This window comes from Pagrus pagrus (assembly GCF_965226575.1).
Source record: "Pagrus pagrus genome assembly, chromosome: 19".
Lineage (NCBI taxonomy): Eukaryota > Metazoa > Chordata > Actinopteri > Spariformes > Sparidae > Pagrus > Pagrus pagrus.
The window spans coordinates 14,279,821-14,300,324 of record NC_140203.1 but is presented as its reverse complement, the minus strand read 5'-3'; the positions used below and the strand labels follow the sequence as shown (position 1 = coordinate 14,300,324).

At 42.4% G+C, this 20,504-nt stretch overlaps 2 protein-coding genes across 2 annotated transcripts; one reads left to right on the top strand and one right to left on the bottom strand.

The window, feature by feature from the left end:
* Positions 1-1,376: 1,376 nt before the first annotated feature.
* On the top strand, positions 1,377-6,671 carry LOC311274712 (uncharacterized protein). The gene is made up of 6 exons (XM_084382624.1): positions 1,377-2,018; positions 4,069-4,230; positions 4,417-4,573; positions 4,700-4,782; positions 4,907-5,004; positions 5,305-6,671. Exons 1-6 carry the CDS (start codon positions 1,428-1,430, stop codon positions 5,393-5,395), a joined length of 1,182 nt encoding a protein of 393 aa, XP_084238750.1. The 5' UTR covers positions 1,377-1,427; the 3' UTR covers positions 5,396-6,671.
* Positions 6,672-6,758: 87 nt separating this feature from the next.
* rnf208 (ring finger protein 208) lies at positions 6,759-15,777 on the bottom strand. The gene is made up of 2 exons (XM_084382625.1): positions 15,005-15,777; positions 6,759-8,919 (listed from the first exon to the last, which is right to left on the bottom strand). The coding sequence occupies exon 2, from the start codon at positions 8,023-8,025 to the stop codon at positions 7,144-7,146; it is 882 nt and encodes a 293-aa protein (XP_084238751.1). The 5' UTR covers positions 8,026-8,919; positions 15,005-15,777; the 3' UTR covers positions 6,759-7,143.
* Between the last annotated feature and the right edge of the window lie 4,727 nt (positions 15,778-20,504).

Below are 20,504 nucleotides of genomic sequence, written 5' to 3'. Positions count from 1 at the left end.
TGTTTTATAAACAGACACAAACAAATGTCACGTCATCATGATTACTTCAGTGAAAATGACGATTTAATTTACATTTTCTGTACAAAGTTATCTGGCTTCATAAAGACCTAAATAGTGTTTCAAAAACATCGAGAATAACACGTTAAAGGTGCATTATGTAGTTTTGGAGAAGAAATTTAGAAGATCAGGAGACTGATTTCGAAACTAAATAAACAAACTGACCAAACACAATTTCATACTGTTTTACTTTGTTTTATGTGTGGCGGACCCTGCCATCTTTCAGGCTTCAAAAAGTGTTCTGGTGACCTTTGAGAACAGCTTGTTTATACAGATATGGAAAATAATATTGTATGATTACCTCATTAATATTGTATTTATTAAATTTCTCAGTTTGAATTTATTCTCCAAAACTACATTGTGCCCCTTCAAGTTTTTGTTTTTATTTTCTCCTTTATATTGAAATATACTGTAACTCTCACCAGATTTATCCCACAAAATACAAACAACCTGAGCTCAGTGTCAGTTGTAGCTGCAGCCCTGATATGGGCGTTGTGTCATTTATTAAGACAGAAACATACAAAATGAAGGTGAACAAACATAAATAAATAGACAATGGATTCAATTTGTGTTTTTTATTGTTGGTGGAAGAGTTATTATTCATTACCGTCTGCGCACACTGATTTACAATAACCTGCTTCTGTAGTGTGTGTGTGTGTGCGTGTGTGTGATAAGATGACCCACTCTGTCACAGTTCGACCAGAAAATGTAGATCAAATCAGTTCACAGGAGTGTCCATTCTCCACATTCCTCTCAGATAATTCTTACCGGAGTGACGAAATACCATTCACTTTTCTTACAGTCCCCCTTTTCACACACTCACATACCATCACACTGTAAATCCACCGAGGAATTCAAACATATCGTGTTCCTCATTCTCATGTTCTCACTCTCCGTTAAAGCTTCCATCTCAACTTGTGACAAAGATTAATGTCTGAGACTTCTTGTTTTATCTGTTTTATCAGCATTCCTTTACGGCACCTCCGTGTCTTAAAAGCTTTCTTCGACTCAAGTTTTATTGTCTGTGCGCACACATGCGGGGTAAATCTATACAATCGTGTCACGGCTTGTTCCTGTTATGTCTTGGATTTCTTACAGATGTGACGACAAATCCAACAATTCAAATAACACCACAGATGAGTCACTGTTTTTTTTCCCAGGACTGAGTGACAGAGAGGAGCAGGTATGAACACGCAGCTCCCGCGCTGTGACAGGACAGATGTTAGGGATGGGCGGGGTGAAGGAACGGAGGCGGATCACAGGGGATGTTTTGAATTCTGCTACAGTCTGCGTAGGCTGTCTTTAACTGGTGTGCAGTTTCCAGTCGGAGTTCAGACGCAGAGGAAGGTGTGAGGGGCAGCGGTTTGGAGATGAATCTTTACAGGAGCTTTGGAAACCTCATGGAGACTTGGGTTGCTGAAGGAGGCCAGAGTCCAGACTCAGAATGGCTTGGAAATAACGATGAAGACCCTTCGACACCGTCCTCTGACACGGGGACGAACCTGCGCTCAGAATCTGTGGACTCTGGAGTGGAGACAGCCAGCTCCGACACATCCTTCCTTGCTATGTCCTGCTCCGTCTCGTCAGACAAAGCAGACATAGACACATTCACACCAGAGACAGGAGGACTCACTCCAGCCTCAACGCCACAGTCTCCCGTCCTGTTCTCTCCTCCACCTTCCTCTTCTGCCTTGCACCAAAAAGTGGAGCAAACTCTGCAGAGGACTGACTCCAAACACCGACAGGACAATCCAGAGCCCCTCACAGTGGAGGAGGTGCTCCGGCGACGACCTCGAGCATCTTTTCAACCCAGAAGGCACACATCGGAGTTAATGAGAGGTCAAAGGCCACAGAGCTTTGGGCAATGGACAACGGTCAACCCAGTGGAGCCCATGAGGCTGACCCGCAGACGACCAGCGTCTATGATTTGTGACAGGCAGCCAGTTCAGAAAAGATTAGAGGTGAGATATGTTTATGTCACAAACCAAACTATGTATAAATATTTACGAAATTAGCGTTTTTAGGAAAAACAGGAGCGAGACAAACATTCCCATGATGTGTTTCACTTCTCTTTGTGCTTATTTGGAAGCAGTTTCAGTATGACCTCAGTTTCACAGTAACATGTATGGTCTTGCACAGCTCACACAGGCTCGTAACTGTAACGGGAAGGAAAGTCCCCGAGGTGTGACAAGGTCTCTACTTTCTTACCTTAGTTAAAAGGTTGCAACACACAGTTTGCTCTCAAATCTAAAGTAAGACAGGCATGTCATTACTCACGCAGGATCTCTTTTAAGCTTGCAGCCCGTCACGAGCCCGTCTGCGGTGCAAGGGATCATAAACCAGTCTGCCCAGGTGACTTTACGCCTACAGGCATTAGAGGAATGGACATGACATGTGGGGGAAGTTAAGCAATCTGTGTGGCTTTAGATACACGTTGTTAACCACAGAGCGGAAAAAAATGTGTCTTGATTTAAAATGAGATTTTTGAGCAAAGGTGTAAAAGAAGAATGGAGAAGTTCCTCTTTATGAGTCAGTGAGCGACAAACTGGTCCTGCTGACAGCACACAAAGGTGTTGAAATAACTGGATTAGTTGTACCTGCTGTATCCAATTAACTTCATCAAGTTATTTTGGTCTGTAGGTGTGTGTGCACACTGTTCGTTTCTCTGAAAGCCAGCATTAAAAGGCTTTGAGAAATGCATTCGCCTGCCAACGAGTCAAACAATGTAAAGTTGGCATAATTACTCAATTATATACTTTGCTACTGGTACATGTAATTACAGTTTAATCATCCTGTTTCATTGTTGTGTTCAAAGTTCATGCTAAGGACAAGTTATATTGAATATTATCATTTACTGTGATCCATATCCTGATATTACAAATATCAAACTCCCATAAAATAATCTAAGAATGGTTTGGATATTATATTTTATTAGTAGTAGTATTTTACTACTTATCTGAAGTTCGTGCTGAATGAAGTTATGATCAACTAAAAGTTCACTGATAAAATGTTTCATAGTCAACTAATAACTTGGCTTAGAAGCAAAATGGGAAACATTTCATTTCAGCTTGTTAAAATGTGAGAATATTCTCCATCTTGCTCTTTTGTTTTATATTGTTATAAATGTAATATCTTTGAGGTTTGGACTGTTGGACGACTGTTGGATGACACATTCAATGGAGACTGATGGGGATGTCATTAGTTTTGCAGGTGTAAACCAAAGTAAGTTGAAATATGTAGTCTTCAAAACTACAAATGTCTGCCTGCTGGTGACACTAGAGGATGGACGGGGATCACCGAAGTCAGTAGCACCATCGCACCGTGATTGTGTGTTCAAGATTTCACGTCAATCCATCAGGCAGATGTTGAGATACTTTAGTCTGAACCAAAGGGGTGGACAGACACAACACTGCCCCCCATAGAGCCATGCATGGCTAATAACTGCCGCTGGATAATGTCCCCTATGATTTGTTGCCTCCATTAAGGAGGTCTGTTTGTTAGTTGGTTGGTTTGTAAGCATGATTACACAAAAACTACTGAACGGATTTCCATGAAACTTGAATGGAAGATGGGTCTCAGCCCAGAATAGAGCCCATTAACTTTTGGTGCAGGTCCAGTTGAAGGGACAGATCCGGATTTTTTTTCTCATGTTCTCTAACAATGTGAGATAGTAAGATTTTTGACATTTTTCTTAATTTCTCAGGGAATAATGCATGGATCTTGATGAAAAACATCAATGGTTTTTAGGTTGCTGGTGTCTATGAGTGAGTTGGATGTAGATCCTGAGCTTTAATTATGGAGAAACACTTACGGGTGATATAGAATTTAGTGATACAAGATTATCCAGTTTGAAATTGGATGAGGCTTAAATTAAAAGTGACTGTCAGGCGTGGGTGGAGGTATGCACTCTAATGAGTGCCAATTTATGTTTATACTACAGTATTTTGCAACTTTAAAGCTACATTACATGTCTATCCTAGAAGGTAACATTTTCTTGCTCGATCTGTGCAGGACCTCGGCGAGGAGGAAGGGAAAGGACTGAGTCCCGGGCTCAGCTACCTGGAGCAGGTGTGCCAAATGTTGGAGGAAGTTGCCAGACAGCAGATGCACAACCAAGCGTTACAGATGGAGGTGAATGCCCCGCGGGAGCATCAGGAAATGGAGGTGAGCCAGGTGAAGACATTCATGTACAACATCTCTGCAAAGCAATTATGAAGGAGTCACAGATTCCACATCAGGCTTTATAAACATGCCATGAGCTTGTCAATCTGGTAATGATAGGATATCATCTTGCAGCCTGAGGGTTAATACAGATCAAAGCCTCACAATATTGTTTTTGTTATCACTTGGCTCTCCCAGAGCGACTCTAAAGCTGCTGAGGAGGACCTCTCTTCTTGTCAGAGTCTTGAAAGAGCAGAGCAAACTTCCAGTGAACCCCAACAACGGAAAGAATATCGTCCCGGACATTTTCGGCAGAGATCATCTTCAGACACGAGTCTTGCAAAACTACATTTAAGTGAGTCCCAATTGACCTGTTTCTTTCCAATTTCACCTTTTGTGTTGATATGTTTTGTTTATTCAATATCTTCCTGCCAGTCTGTCTTGTGTTTACTGTGGCCTTATTGTTGTGTGCTTGGTGCAGGAAGGCTGAATGCAGACTGCAGGGGGCAGCAGCTGAGTACAAATGACCTGCTGGAGAAGATAGAGGAGGACCATGAGAAGCAGGTACAATACACACAAACACATAATCAAAACAACAGCCCTCATGTAGTAATAAGATATATGCTCTATTTTTGTTCCCATAGATTTCTATCATTTTGATCCACAAATATTTATTGTGTCTTTTCAGGAGTCTAAGGAAGAAGAGAATAATAAAACCTACAAGAACTGGAGATTTAAAATTGGGTCTCTCAGAAGAGATGACTCTGCTTCGAGAGATTTAAAGAGGTGAGATATGATATTTATAACTGTAACCTCTAAGAATCATTAATCTCACATGATGCATGATGCTCTGAGGAAATGTGTGTCCTGCTCCAACATGGCAGCCGGCCACAGCGACGCAGTGGTCCGGAGGTAATGCACAGTAGACGCAGAGGCTTTGCTGGGAGTTCATTTTCACTCCATGCTTCTGCTCCTCTTGAACATTTTGTCCCCTGTTTTTTCATGAACCTTAGCTTACATACTGCTTGCAGCTTTTCCTACGCTGGCTTATTTCAGCTCTGTTTCATGAATTTTTTATCCATACAGCCAACAGATGCAGCCATCTGAGAAAAACTCGGCCCGGAAACGGTTGAGCCAGCTGTTCAGGAGGAACAGGAGGAAAACTCTGCCTGTGTAAATGATGACGGATGGATGTTTTGGTTTCAGCTCTGAAGAGGAGAAAGACTTCCTTCAAGTCTGAGCACTGTCGCTGCTTTCAAACTGACTGCCTATTCAGCTCCTGTGAGGGAGCAGTCTGCCATGTTTATTTATTGTCTGCTACATGTGCCTTCATTATTTATATCGATAAACAATATGATTTTCTATAAAATTGTGATGGGGAATTTAATTTCTCACAGCACTATGCAGCTTGGAATACACATATCAACCTTGTATATATATATTTTTTGCAAATCTGTAAAGACTCCTGGTGTGCAGTTTACAGTATGTTATTCTGTAAATGTCAAGTAATATAATGTAAATATAACTCTCTCTTTGAAATTCTTAATAATTTTGTCTTGGTCTATAATTCCTGCATTATGAGAGAAACATGCTTCAGATCCATCAAATACTCAAATACTGAATGTGCACATATGAGCCTAAGCCTTTTGTGGCTCTAGAAGAAGCTGCATGCAAGTGATGTCACTCAGGCTAAATTGCATTGTGGGTTATGTAGGCCGGTTTTGGAAAGCATTCCACTCCGATAACACTGTTGAAACTCATTATCGACAATAACCAGAGATATTGCCTTTTTTATTCTACACTTTCTTCTTCCTTTTTTAAAACATGCTGCCTACATTACCCACAATGCAACATAGCCACTGAACGACATCGCTAGAGGCAATTTATCAGGTTACATGCAGCTTCCTCTCAAGCCACAAAAGGCTTTATACTACTTTTTCACAAATGTAGTTCCCAACATGTACTTTACAACTGTAAACACACTATAATGTGTGAAATTCAAGTTATCCTTTAAGGGTTTTAAGAGCAAATACCATAAAAGCATCCTTGACTTTGTACCTGAAAATTACCTTATTTTTTTAAGCATCATAGCCATTTCTGATTCTTCCTCCTAAATTGCAAAACATAGGTTGTAGATTTGGGGATGTCCTTAGTGGTATTTGGTGCATTTCAACCCACTCAAATTGTCCAGAAAGCCCATTAGAAAATACCTCAACATATTGCAATACAATACAACCATTAAAGGTGACAATTCTGTAGAAAAATAGTTGATTGTTGAGTCTCATTCTCAGGTCGTCAAGTACTGACCCTTTTGGCCAATTACCAGCACAAAGCGTTGCTATTTGACTACCTGGGAATGAGACTACTTTCTCCAGAATCGCCTCCCTTACCTTTAACTATGCTCTTAAAGTATGCATCAATATTTAAGACAAAATTTAAGACAGTTTCATAGTGCACTAAGTAATAAAAAGGAAAGCCAGACTTCTGCAGCCGTCTCCTTTCTTGCAGCTTGGCAGATAACAAGTGCAGGCCACACAGAGTTACTTTTATCATTTATTTAATCTTTATTCACCTAGGTTGGGGGGATAGACCTCCCCTGGCATTCCCATGTAAAGAGATGTCAATGACAAACACGTCCAACCAAACGAGAGAGGGTGAATAGGATTCCAGTCCATACATAAAATACATTTATTTACTATTTCTCGAACCATCGGCATCCGTTAGTCCCACACAGCATCCATCTGTGCTATTAAATATATAGAGATAACATCTGTGGAGGGATTTATTTACTGTATGTCTGTGAGGGAGGGGGGGAGGGGGATTGGCAAAGAGGGTGTAGCTTATAGACGAAAAGAGTGGTGGCGGTGGTGGTGGTGGTGGTGGGAGGGGACAGCGTCGAGTCATGCCTGCAGCGTCCCCCCTTGTCTACATGATGCCACAGGAGGACAAGGGGTTGGCGATCTGGCAAGTGCAGGCTGACTGGCAGTATTGGCGCACAGTCTGGTAGCAGCTGCGGTCGGCGTCCCCGCCCCACTGCACGGGCCCATTGGGGTCAGAGGGCAAGCGGCTCAGGATGCTGGTGTTGATGGCCAGAGCAGCCAGGCCATAGTCAGTGAACAGCACCGTCTCGCGCCGGCACGTGGGGCAAGAGATGAACTTGTACTTGGGACAGGACTCGTAGAGGATCTGCAGGCACTCCTCACACACCGAGTGCAGGCAGGAGAGGATGCGCGGACGCTTGCCGGCGAAGTTGTAGGTGTGACCGCAGGTGGGGCAGTCCAGGGGCTCGCAGGGCATGACGGGTCCCGAAGAGGAGGAGGAAGAAGTCGAGGAGGAGGTGGAGGAGGAGCGCAGCACGTACTGGTTGACGATGACGTCCTCCATCTTGTAGTGGAACTGGTGGTAGCAGATTTCATTGGCACTGGTTTTGCGCTGCGCCAGGAAGCTCTGCTCCCTGCGCAGGACGGGGGCCGCAGGGGACACCATGGGCCGGGGGGAGCCTGTCATGTCCAGGGTGATATCACTGCAGGCCTGGTTGACGATGATTTCGCCTTCGCCTCCTCCGTCCCAGGCCACTCTGGGTGGTGGGGCATAGCGCGGCTGGGTGACGGGCACAGGGCACTCTCTGGGGAACTTCTCCGACTGGATGATCTTAACCGTGTCCATGGGGATGGTGACCGGCTGACGCCTGAGGCAGGACATTCGCACGTCTTTGGAGGTGGGAGAGATAGGGGCTGTGGCTCTTATCTGCGCTGGACACACCTGCCTGGTTCTGGGCAAGGGGAAAATAATTGGGCTCTTGCTCATAAGTCAGCCATTCGAGGGAACATGAGGACGAATGGTTGCCTCCATGTTTCCCTCAAAGAGATCCCCCTTGTGGTAGACGCGACTGTCAGCCTGAGTCTTTATGAGGGGCAGACAGATAGGAGAGCTCAGCCAGAGCACCACAATCTGCAGCTCTTATTCTGTCACTGCTGATATGTACAAATTATTTAACAGTCCAGCTTACACTATCTGACCAGTGTTGACTACTTAAAGGTAGTTTTTTTGTTGTTTTTACTAACTTATTATGCTGATGTTCCTGTGCTGTCTCTGATGGCTGTTTGCAGAATATATACACACAGAAGGACAGTGAGTACTTTAGCACAAAGATATGTTCTCACCAATAAATAATCTCATATGCACACAGATGCTCACATATATACATACAGTACAGGTTGGTGGCTTGAGAGGGGTGTTGGGGGGTTGAGTTCAGGCAGTTCATAAAGGTCCAAGAAGTTATTGTCTTGAACTATATCCTGTGGCCTGCCAAGGAAACTCTTGCCTTCTCGAACTAGCCCTTACATGTGTTTCTCGCTAAAACGCCCGCTTGACTTCCTGTTTTTGGCTGCGGTCGTGCTCGAGTGCGTGAGAAACATAGAAAAAGCTGCAGTCTGTCCCTTTGCTCTTGATCCAGTTTGGTCAGGTGACCCTGTGTGACCCTTTAGGTGGCTCGTTGATAAGAAAGAGGGAGGAGGTCTTTCTCAGGGGAGGTCTCCTTCAAGCTCAAAGCCTCCTGAATTCCTTCTCCAGAGGTGGGAGTGAAGGTGTTTTTGGGACTTTCAAATAGCTGAGCAGAAGATGTGATAACAGTCTGAAGGATGCCTCTGTGCTTGTCTCCTTTTTTCAGTGTCTCAGACTCGATTCCTTTGGTCCATCTACCTGGGAAAACAATAAAAAAATGTATTCAACACATGCATTTTTGCTCCTGTAAACACATTGTGTTATTGTGAATTTTAAGTAGATTTAATATGGAAAGAACAGGAACAACACAAGTTCACAAGAAACATGCTTTTTTACATTTTCATTGCATTTCCTTGAAAGCATGCTGCGTGGCTGCTTTGACTGAGTTCACTGTAGCTGTATGAAGATCAGGTTCTTTGTGTTGACAAAGGCTGCTCGCTCAGAGAAAAAAACCTTTTGTCCTATTTCCTTTTGCATCTTGGCCTCTGCCCAGGTGTGTCTCTTTAAAGAGAGATAATTATTATGTTGCCACACGCTCTAGGGAGCGGCACAGAGTGTATGCCTCGCTTTTAACTAAACAAAATCAGCGTGCCACAAAGTCGGAAGATTACGTGGATATGAGGTGTACTGATAATTTCAAACACAGAACCTGCACGTCTGAAGTTTGTGGTGAGTGTAAATCAGATCAGTATAACCTCTCGATAAGACGCAGTCCACTGCACCACCACTTTTAACTATGGCCTAAGTAATACAATTTAATTGATACATTTTCACGACGTGACGAAAAACTGAAAATGGGCTTTGAACCACTGAGTGTTTCTGCAGTATGATATGTGTTGTGATCATCCTTAATACATTTGAGCTTTAATCGCTCTGTAGATGTCTCAAAATCATGTTATTTGTCATGAATTAGATTTCTTTTATTTGGTGTGGTGAAGATTATTAGAGATGTCATTTGTTCTGGCACATACACACATACATGTTATGCATCAAAATGTTTGCCTTAAGCAAATGTTTGCCCCCTACACACCCCACGAGAACACAGACAACCCCCTTTTCTCCCCTATATATTAAGATAAGCTTCACCATTTTAAAGGAAACATACGTATTATTTCTATTTTGGGTTACTACTAAAATACTTTTACATTCTATAGTGCTCAAAAAACACACCAGATTTCTCATACTGTCCAGTGCTGCAACATTGTATTCCCACCTCTGTCGTTTTTTTTTTAGCTCATGTCTCTTTAAGCCCCCTCCTCCTGAATACCCAGTCTGCTCTGATTGGTCAGTTCACACACACCTGAGCCAGCACCCCGACAACAAATAAATCAATTCAATTCTTACGTCACAAAGTCACAGAATTAAAGGCGGGACTACTGATGAGGCGTTTCAGGAGCAGTGTTTTCTGTGGGAGAGAGGCGCTTCTGTTGGTGCAGACCTTTTTAATTGTCAAGATCTTTTACGTGCACAAGGACCTTTAAAACACTGAAGGAAAGGAAACAAGCGAAAAAGTGTAATAGGTCTCCTTTAAGACTTGACTAAGAGTGTTATATCAGTCATACACTGTGCTGTAAGCAGTAGCTATAACCTGCCTCACTGTCTGCTCCGAGCAGGTGATTGTGACACACGTTGTGGCTATGTATACTTCCTGTTTCCTATCAGCATCATCTTGTGAGTTGCGTCAGTTTGACTCAAACATGCGTAGGAACAGTTTATATTCCCCATTGAGCGTTTGTGTCATACTGTGTGTGGGTTTCTGAAAAAAAAAAGGAACAAGTGCATGGACGAAAATCTTTAGTTTGACCATAACAAAAGCTGCCAAACAGCAGAGGAGGGAGGATGACACATCTCTCATTCTCTGCAAGGCTGTCAACACTGATGATTCATTACAGGAAAAAAAAAACTGAGCAGAGGAGGTGACCTACATGGTGAGGAAGAGAGAGAGAAAGAGAAAGAGAGAGAAAAAGAGAGGAGAGAGAGCACATGCAGTGCTGGTTTTGGCTTCTATTTATGGTTTGTTTATCTATGTACCACTCAGTGGTTTCCTGCCCCCATCCCCTGCTGAAGATTCACACCGAATGAGAGAGATGTACCTAACAGGCGGAAGTGCTTCAGCCCAGCACTTTCACGTGATGCGGCGAGCCATATTAGGCGAGCAGGCAAACGTTTGTTTTCTCCCCTTTATCCTCTCTCAATGTTGACATATCTGCATTGTACACCTCAACACACAGAGCTGTTTACCAGAATCACTCGCTGTCTCACCACGTGTTCCTCCAACACTGCAGCGCTGCAACACCTCTCCTAAAATAGGCTTTCTCATCCTCTTGCAAACGCAGTATGTATTCATACACGTTTGGTAAAGACAGAGATATATTTAGGGGGTGACGCCTGGTGCTTTTAGAAGATATTTGTGCAAGGATTTTTTGAGAAACAATCATCATGAATGCGTATATGATGGCAAACATTAACAGTAAGAAGGACATTTGTACAAAATGACCGAAAATGTAACAGTGAACTGAGCCTATAAAAGACAATTTTCCCTAAATCAAAATATTATGATGACCACAGTCACATTTCATGAAACAAACACTGAATGAGCCACCGACAATCAAAGTCATGATATTAAACATAACTGTTTGATGATGATTTTTGGCTTCTTTGGTTTTAAAAATGTGTCGAAAAACTCTATGGCACTATAGTATACTCCATTATAATCATGTTTCCTAGCTCTATTATTGGTTGTGTAAGTGCAATATTGTTACTTTAGGCCTGAATGTTGAATTTAATTCAAATTGTAGTAACTAATGATTAGAATTAGAGCTAGCCTGATAAATCTACTTATACTGTATTAGCTAATTGCAGACATATCTGTAGTAGTGTGTATATGGGCCAATAAATAACAGTGAATTGTCTCACAGAAATCCCAAAGATATGTTTGAGGTAATTTAGAATAGAAACAGTGTCTCTGCTACATTAACTGCAGAAAACAAAAAAGTGTACAGGATTTATAAAGTATTTATGTTCACGCAAAACAAACAAAAAAAACCAAACCAAAACAAAACAAAACAAAACAAAACAAAACAAAACAAACTGTGCGCTGTAAAGTTGGAAACCGATTACCATAGAATAAGCAAGTAAAGTTGTACTAAACTAAAGTTGTATGAGCTAAAAAGTAAAAAAAAACAGACAATCAAACAAAAAACCCTTAAATTATTAGTCAACTTTACTTGGTAATTTTGAGGTAATCCGTTTCCTTGAATTTTTAAAGTCACTTTGTGTAAAATAGTGATATTGGTATTGGCCTACAAAGTCTAGCATCAGTTCAACTACTGTTTTAAAATCAAATCATCACCATCATCATCAACCATTGTTAATTCAGGAGATACGTGACTGAGCATCAAGCTCTTTTATGTCAATGCCAAGGCTAGAGGGATACAAATATGGTAACAACCACAGTACTAACAATTAAGAAATTCCCAGGCCAAAATAAGAGCAGAAAGTTCAAACAACCATGAATGTCTGGACACATCTTGTGGATATAAACAGCTTGTGAAAACATGTCTGTCTGCTGGTGACAGGGGTCGAGTTGATAAAGCATCCAGGCTGCATGAGGAGCCTTTGAGCCTGGGGGAGATGAAGCAGCTAAAATTACCCTCTAATTTGGTGACAGTGCTATGAAAAGGGCTGATAACTGACGCAGGCTGCCTGCTGATGGGCCAGCTTTGGCGCAGCCTCCTCCTAATCGACGGAGCCCTCTCCTGTTATGTAAGGAGCTCATCTCCGACCCAGCCACCATATTAACAGGGTGCTGCAGCTCTCCCACAGTCTTGACATTGAGTGTGTGTGCGTGCGTGTGTGTGCATAGCTCTGGATCCTCTCCCTGCAGAGGAATTATTACACTAATGAAATCATGGCAGGCATTTGACCTCGTCATCACAAGCACAGAGGAGGAAGAGGAGCGCTGACCACAGAGTTGTCAGAGGAGTCTGTCTCAGCAGCAAATTCCTCATACCATTAAACACACAAAGAGCTGCATACACAGTGTAAAGTCACACACACGCATATCCTAGAACATTCTCACCCTCGGACGACTCCCCATCATGTACGCGGCACCACCCTTTACATTCCAGCCGACACACAAACAAACAGATAACACACAGATAGAGCCACTAAGAGGAACATTTTTAAATGTGTGTATCATGCTGGATTTATCTCCGACTGATTAAACTGACACAAACACACCTTAAGAGAGGGGAAAACACACACAGATCCACACGCCTAGAACATTCCTATCCTCTCACACTCCCACTATGCTCACACACACACACAGATACACACAGTTCAGGTCATCATGATCAAACTGGATAGACTCCACCTGTGCAGATCGGACAGCAGGCGAAGGGCACCATGTTCTGAATGACTCATGGAGACCCCTCCCTCCCCTCCCTCGCTCTCTTTCTTTTCTCTCAATGGATATCTATCTATTAATCTCTCCATCCATCCATCCATCCTGTCCATCCATTCATCTGCACGTGCAGTCTGTTCGTCTGGTCCGAACAGGCAGTCCGGGTATTTGTGCCCCGACACCACCACATACCAGCAGTATGTCAGGTATGCCAGCTATGTTGAGATGTGTATCCACATTCATGCCTCGGCTGGTAAAAAACATCGGCGCATCTCTCCTCGGACCTGTGTGGGATATTATGTTGTTATTTGGATTACGTAACAAGTTATGACCTTAGCGTGATCTGAGGACAAATCCTCAGATTTACTGTATATTTGCTGGCTGCAGCTTTTCTCTGGAAATCGTGGCATTTGCAGGGGATTCAGTGAAGTACTGTGAATGATTTCAATACAGGAGGTTTTACTTCTGGGGCATATTGTACAGTTTGAGTGTGGTGCAGCTGGTTTTTATGTCTATAATACCAAGATGTCCCTTTTGTATAGTATTTTTTTATAAGTCATGTCTTTCTCAATGAGCTTTGGTTTGTAATAATCTAATTTGCATGTAACAAAGGCAGGCTGATGTCAGGCGAATGCAATTAAAAGATTTTAACTGAAGATTTAAATATTTTCCCCAGGACTCACATCCAGATATGATGTTTAGGTCTAGTTTTTATTTTTAGAGTCCGTCCATCAAGCTGTGATTACATCCAAGTACTCCACACAGAAGTGTATGATGGCAGTCTCATGTTTGTGTTTTTGCATGGGCAGAAAGTGCTTAGCAAGTATGTGGGGGGGGGGTTGTTTTTAATAATTCAGCCTGCTGTCATTCATGGCAGACATCGGCCATTTTGCCTCGCAATTCATTACAGCCAAGTGCTCTTTGTTCTCGTTTGTGTAGCTCCCACGGCAACATGGCAGAGCTGCACACACGGGCAAGAAAAATAAAAGCAATAACCATCATCGCTCTGCCTGACAGACGCCTCATCGAAGATTAATGACGGAACGGTTCAGCAAAATGTCTGGCTCTTCAATAACAACAGCCCCTTGATTGATTAAGACGATTGATTTTTCTTTTGAGGAGGCTGCTGTCTCAGCTCAGGGTTAAGGTGGACGGCGTTGTTGATGTCGTGTGAGCGGTGACCCGTGAGGGGACTGTGAGATAGAGGCGAGATGGCCAAAATATTTAGAGGGTGAGATGGAGCTGCTCTAGCATGTGGGAGGGGTGTGTGATCAGGAGCGGTTATGCAATCGCAGCATGGTGTACCCAGCACTCTCACTGCAGCGCCAATGTATGGCCAATATGGAGATGCCTTAATGCTGCTGACATCTACAGAACAGGCCGTTCTTGCCCTGTCCCTATCACCCCCCCTCCTCTTCCTCCTGCCCCCACTGTCTGTCTGTGCAGAGGTCTGTGAAATGTCATAACCGCTGGAGACATGACACCCTGAAGATGCACATCTCCACCGAAACCCACACATCGTCGCAGCCTTGCTCACAGATCCTAATCGTTGTTTGTGGTCGATGCAGATAAGCAGGCGTGCAGGTGTGTTTCTCTGTGCATATATGTGTGTCTTCATTCATGCATCCGTGTGTGTGAGTGTGTGTCTGCAAAATGGACGGCCATGATGCAACAACCATGCAAATCCCAGCTTAACACAACAAAGCAAAAAGGCAAAGGCCACCTCTGTTTTTTTTGACTCTTGCACACAGAGAGCTGGAAACCAAAGATCATTAGTTAGAAGCCACACCTCGTGGATCTGAAACATGCAGGTGCAAACTATGCAGATTATTCCCCAATCTTCTCTATGACACAGATACAAGCCTTTCTCATCCTCACCTGTCTGCCTACGCACTTGTCTTGTTCCAGTCCTTTCTCGCTCCCGTTCCAGTTGTTGTTGTTGCTCTGTGAAGAGAAAAATCGAGCCGCTCGGTCTCTTTGTTCAGACGTTTGTCCGACCAGAGGGAGGATGCTCTCTCCTGTCCGTTCAATTCTAGCGGGACGAACGACGAGCAGCAGCAGCAGCAGCAGCGGCGAGGCAGGGAGAACATGGAGGAGATGTAAGATGGAGGAAGCTGTTGCAAGGTGGATGCGTCACGTCTCGGGCTGCCTTCATCCAACTCCGCATCCCTCGTTCCTCTCCTCCTCTTCTCTCTGGTACTTCTGTCCTTCACTCTCCCACCTCCACACCTACACCTCTGAGCAGCGGCTGAGCGTCTCCCTCCGGTCTCTCTTTCTCCATCCCTCGGTCACCGCTGCTCAAATTATTCAGCTTGTTCTGAGCTCCTGCGCTGTTACGTTCCCCCCTTCTCTTCCTTCCTCGTCGTCTGGTCTTCAGGTAAAACCTCTCTTCCCTTTCTGTCCCTCTCCTCTGCTGTTATCTCTCAGCTGCGGTTCATTACTCCTCTTTCTTCTTCTCCGTCTGCTCCGGTCAGTGCGCCTCGCAGTCACACATGCGCAGTGTTTTCACACATACATGCACACTCACACACTCTCCCTCTCTGTCTCTGTGCCTCTGGCTGCCTCCTTATGCATGTGGCTTGTTTTGCCTGCCCACCCCCCATCAGTCTCTCTCTCTCTCTCTCTCTCTCTCGCTCACTCCCTCTCTCTCGCTCTCATTGCTCTCTCTCGCTGCAGCACACACTGCAGTGCCTCTGCAGGCAGGATCACGTTTTCTAGCTGCCAGAGAAAATATTTCAGCCAATGAGGAACGTTAACAATATTACCCACCCTGCCCAACCCCCCCCCGTCTAAACACACATATGCATACACACATAAACACAGATGCACATTTATGCACAAGTACGCACACACCGTCTGAGATATTGAGAGCTATGAATCATATGTTAATACACACGTACATACATAAGTACAGCAGCCGCGCACGCACACGCAGGAAATACAGGAAGCTGGGACAAACAGATCTAATCTAGGCAGTGCAGCAGATACGAGAGGGCAAAGCAAAGCATAAATTCACTTAAATTACATTTCTATCAGGCTGCTGACTGGAAAAACAGATCTATCACGCTCAACACTGGCCACATTTATCTCACTCATGTTCGCAGAAATGTTTTTTTTACGAGCAGACCCTCAGGCAGAAAACACAACGTTGCAGAAGGTGCCATTTGTGTTAATTCCTCCTTGAGAATCCGCTAAAAGACGCGGCACTTGAAGGCAGCATCCTAAGCCCCCACCACAGATCTGCACAGTCAGCGATGTTGCATAATGCAGATTTTAACAAGTTTTGTATCTGCTCAAGCCTTCATGCTGACCCATAAATAATCCTCAGATCAAAGTTGGATGAAAAAAAACAAAAAAACACACACAATGTGATTTTCAATCAGTGTAAGAGGGGGTTTGCTTACATAATATGAGAATCTAATGCAAAGTGTAATGGGAAGAGATAATGGAGCAGTAAGTCAGAGAGATGAGGGAACATCTGAAAACCAAAAAGCTCCTGTTTAGAGGAGTTTTAGCATAAACTTAATCCTCTGTAGATTTTCTCAGAAGTTTGAGAAAGAGTCACAGTATGTGCTCAACACATCACTGATGCAAGTTAAGTTCCTCAATCAGACTCACAGTACACCATGGTATCTCTTGTTCCTTTTACCAAGTAACCTTTTTTAGGCAACTGGATTGCATTTCATATTCAAAATCATGCTGTTAAAGCCCGTTACGAAAAAATAATTCTCTGTAACATTAAACATTAATTACATAGATATGTGTTACATTCATGTTTTTATCATTCAACAAATACTGTAAGGGATTGTGACGACACTGCACTTTATGCCCCGCCAGGCCAGTACATAAACATTTATGAGTGGTTTATTACACACTTTAATGCACTTGTAAGCAGGTAAGTGTTTAGAAATGTACATTTTTAACAATATAAAATGTTTTCATATGCAACATTATAATTGTTAACAAGTACTGTACAACAACGGTCACTTAAGCTACTTGCAACTTCATTATAGGACACCATTTATCAAACAATTGTTTTCTGCATATAGTTAGGCTAGTAATTATGGGAAGGGTTACCAGGATAAAAAAAAAAAATCAAAATTCAGCAACTACATATGACTAATCCCAGTAATTCTGTGTTACATTGACATTTTGGTTTATATTCAGTATTTAAGTCTTACCAGGAGTTGTTAAACGGTTGATGTCCGGATCTGGAAGGATGGGGAAGAAGATAGATGGATAGATAGATATAAGAGAAGAAATATACAGTACACACTTCATAAGTCCAATGTTTCCTTAATTACATGGCATGAATCACTTGGTTTTGTTCAGTAATTGAACCTGTGCCTTCATTATGAAGGTGGGACTCCTGAAGAGCTGCATGGGTTAGTTCACTAGCAAATATCTTCAACTGTAAAATTAAGCTAGCTTTTCAGTAACATTAAATACCTTCATCTGTAAAATTAAGCTAGCTTTTCAGTAACATTAAATACCTTCAACTGCCACATTAAGCTAGCTTTTCAGTAACATTAAATACCTTCAACTGTAACATTAAGCTAGCTTTTCAGTAACATTAAATACCTTCAACTGAAACATTAAGCTAGCTGCTCATTAATAATAAATACTCCAACTAGCTGTTCATAATGTTAAGCTAGCTATCCAGTAACCTGTAACTAACGTTAAGCTAACTGCTCAGTGAATACTTCCAACTGTAATGTTAATAGCTGTTAAATTAATACCTGCATCTGCTGGCTGCTCATTAAAAGACAATGTCCTGTTTGCCTTCGGACTTGTAGAAAGACCACAGTCGTCACACTTTGTTTCAGACGGCTATGATCTGATTGGTGGAGGGGAGCAGGCCTCCATGTGACATCACCAGTCAACTTAAAACCAGTAAAACCAACACAGACAAAAAACACAAGTACAGACATTCACAACTGGTCTGAAAGTTTAATATGGGTCTTTAGGGTAAGAAGCTGGTTGACAAAATACATTTTGGGGGGGGGGGGGCTTTAATTTTTAAGAAAGCTAAAAAAGAAAAACCATTTTGTAACAACAAACTAACAGTCATGGCTGGAAAATGTTCATCCCCTATGAATAACTAATTAACACATTTAAAACCTGTTGTAATCAGTCGCAAGCACAAAAACAGGAAGTCACGTTCTCTTGATATACTGAAAAACTAGGCTGAGAGTCAAGATGTTAAAAAGCACCTGCAGTACTAATTGTTGTATGTTTAACAATAGAGCAAGAAAGCTGTAATTATGAACTTTTACGGATGTCAGTGGACCAAAACATTACTAAAATGCGTGTGGGAGGTTTACACCCAGGTGAACTTGGCTGGCTGTAAACTGAGGTTCACGGCCAAGTCAAGGTCCTTGGTGTGTGTAAGCCGTTTTCTCCTTTACTACTAATGGTTAGTTCAGTATTCATTTCATTTTACTCAGGCTCTTCCTGTTCAAACAAAGACTGACTGTAACACTCGTGTGCATATTTTGTTGAAGAATCCAAAACACGTCTTCCTTCATCAGGGCTCATGCGGTTAAAAGTGGCTGACAGATGGCATTTGGGTTCCAGCGCTAAAACAAAAAAAGTCTTTTATGATCGTTGACCTTTGACTGGGGATTTTGGGCCGGCGGACTATCTCTGCCAGACGTATGATTCAAAACAGATATGAAGTAATATGCAGCTCGTGGGGAATTAGGCGGGGATAAAAACTGCAGAGGGCAAAGCCAGTCAGAGCCAGAAATCATAAATCATTCAACAGCAGTGCACATATTCAAGGCCTCCATCACCGCTAAGTGTACATTAACCACAGAGTTAGTGATAAGGGCGAGATGATACGTGTCTCGTTATGGGAATGACTCGCAGGTCTTATGGTAATACAGTATAGAGAGGGATCACATGTGTTTCCCATTCAGCATTTATTTACTGAGTACATAAAATAAATGATCTACCTCAGTGAGGGCAGATATCACAGGAAATGTAACGTGCAATAAAACAAACAGCCGACCAGCATCTCTCATTAAACAGTCAACCAGCAGAGGGAGTCGTGAGACGCTGCTCTGAGGAATTTACAGCCCTCCTTCCCTCAGATGCTTTTATTCATTAACACCTACAACAACATCGACGAGGGTGCAGACATTTGCAAGGTGACAGCAGTCATGGACTTTGAGCGCACGTGATTAAAAAGAACAAGGTAGAACGAGGTAGCAAATACAGTAGGAAATGTTTTATGTATAACATGTAAGCTGCTGCCATTTTATTCATCACGTGATCTCTTTTTCTGTTAATGATTTAGTGCAGCACCCTGAATAGCAGCATTATTACATTTCTAGTGTGATTAAGAAGAAGTGCTTGGAAATAAATAGCCTGCTGCCTAAAATTACTGCTTATGATAAAAAGATCATTTTATTGCTTTCCCGTGGAAAAGGGCTGGCAGAGTGCAGGTGAAGGCGAGCGTGAGTCACAACACACAAGCAACAGCAAGGAAACAAACACTGGAAGACGACTGTGCAGGAAACACATGCGTGAATATTAAAGCCCCGCATCAACCCGGTTTAAAGAGTCACTCATTAACCGGAGATATCGCCTTTTATATTCTTTGTCCCTGTCAAAACCCGGGTCCTACGTTACCCACAATGCAGCTAGGCAATTGCGTGGCATCACTGGAGGCACTTTATCAGAGTACACACAAAGCTTTACACAACATGGATTTACTCTTAAAGGGTTAATATCTTACAGCATTGTTTACTTCAGCTGCAAAATGACAAAATTAACCAAAATGAAAAATTACATACCTTAAGTTTTTTTTTACAGGTTTTGTACAGTCACATACTTTACAAAAATATATTTTACGTCCTGGACGAGTTCAGAAGCCAAACACGACTGTACAGTGTGCATAGTAATGAGATTCGGTATAGAAAGATCTGCAAGTATGCATGTTAGCTGAATGTAAAAACAATGACTGTGGTTTTTAAACTGATATCTTTTCTATATTCAGCTCATTTTCCTCACATTTGAGACGTAAATTGTTAAAAATAAGTTTATGTGTCATAAAAACACAAATATTAAATCTAAATCTAGATGTTAAATCTATCTGATCTACATATTTAGCTTTATACTTTACCTTTTATATATAAACATATACACCTCAAATTTGAGGAAAATGAGCTGAATAATGAAAACATACATGTTGTATATAGTACTGAATATGCAACAGAAAACTGCAGTCAAAAGTTTCACCTCCAGCGCCCCGCACAGAAGTGCATTATCTTATTCTGGAGTATTTTAGGGCAACAGTTCATGTGGTCATAAATTACATTCAGAGAAAATCCTGTGGCTTAAATATAGATAATCTGAGAGCACTTGAGTTTCT

What these genes read in the sequence shown, in the direction of transcription:
- LOC311274712 (XM_084382624.1), top strand. Translation starts at nt 1,428, where the DNA reads ATGAATCTTTACAGGAGCTTTGGAAACCTCATGGAGACTTGGGTTGCT. An exon ending in AGGAGGACCATGAGAAGCAG is followed by an intron (nt 4,783 to 4,906) that starts GTACAATACACA and finishes GTGTCTTTTCAG; the next exon opens with GAGTCTAAGGAAGAAGAGAA. An exon ending in GCTTCGAGAGATTTAAAGAG is followed by an intron (nt 5,005 to 5,304) that starts GTGAGATATGAT and finishes TTATCCATACAG; the next exon opens with CCAACAGATGCAGCCATCTG.
- rnf208 (XM_084382625.1), bottom strand. Translation starts at nt 8,025, where the DNA reads ATGAGCAAGAGCCCAATTATTTTCCCCTTGCCCAGAACCAGGCAGGTG.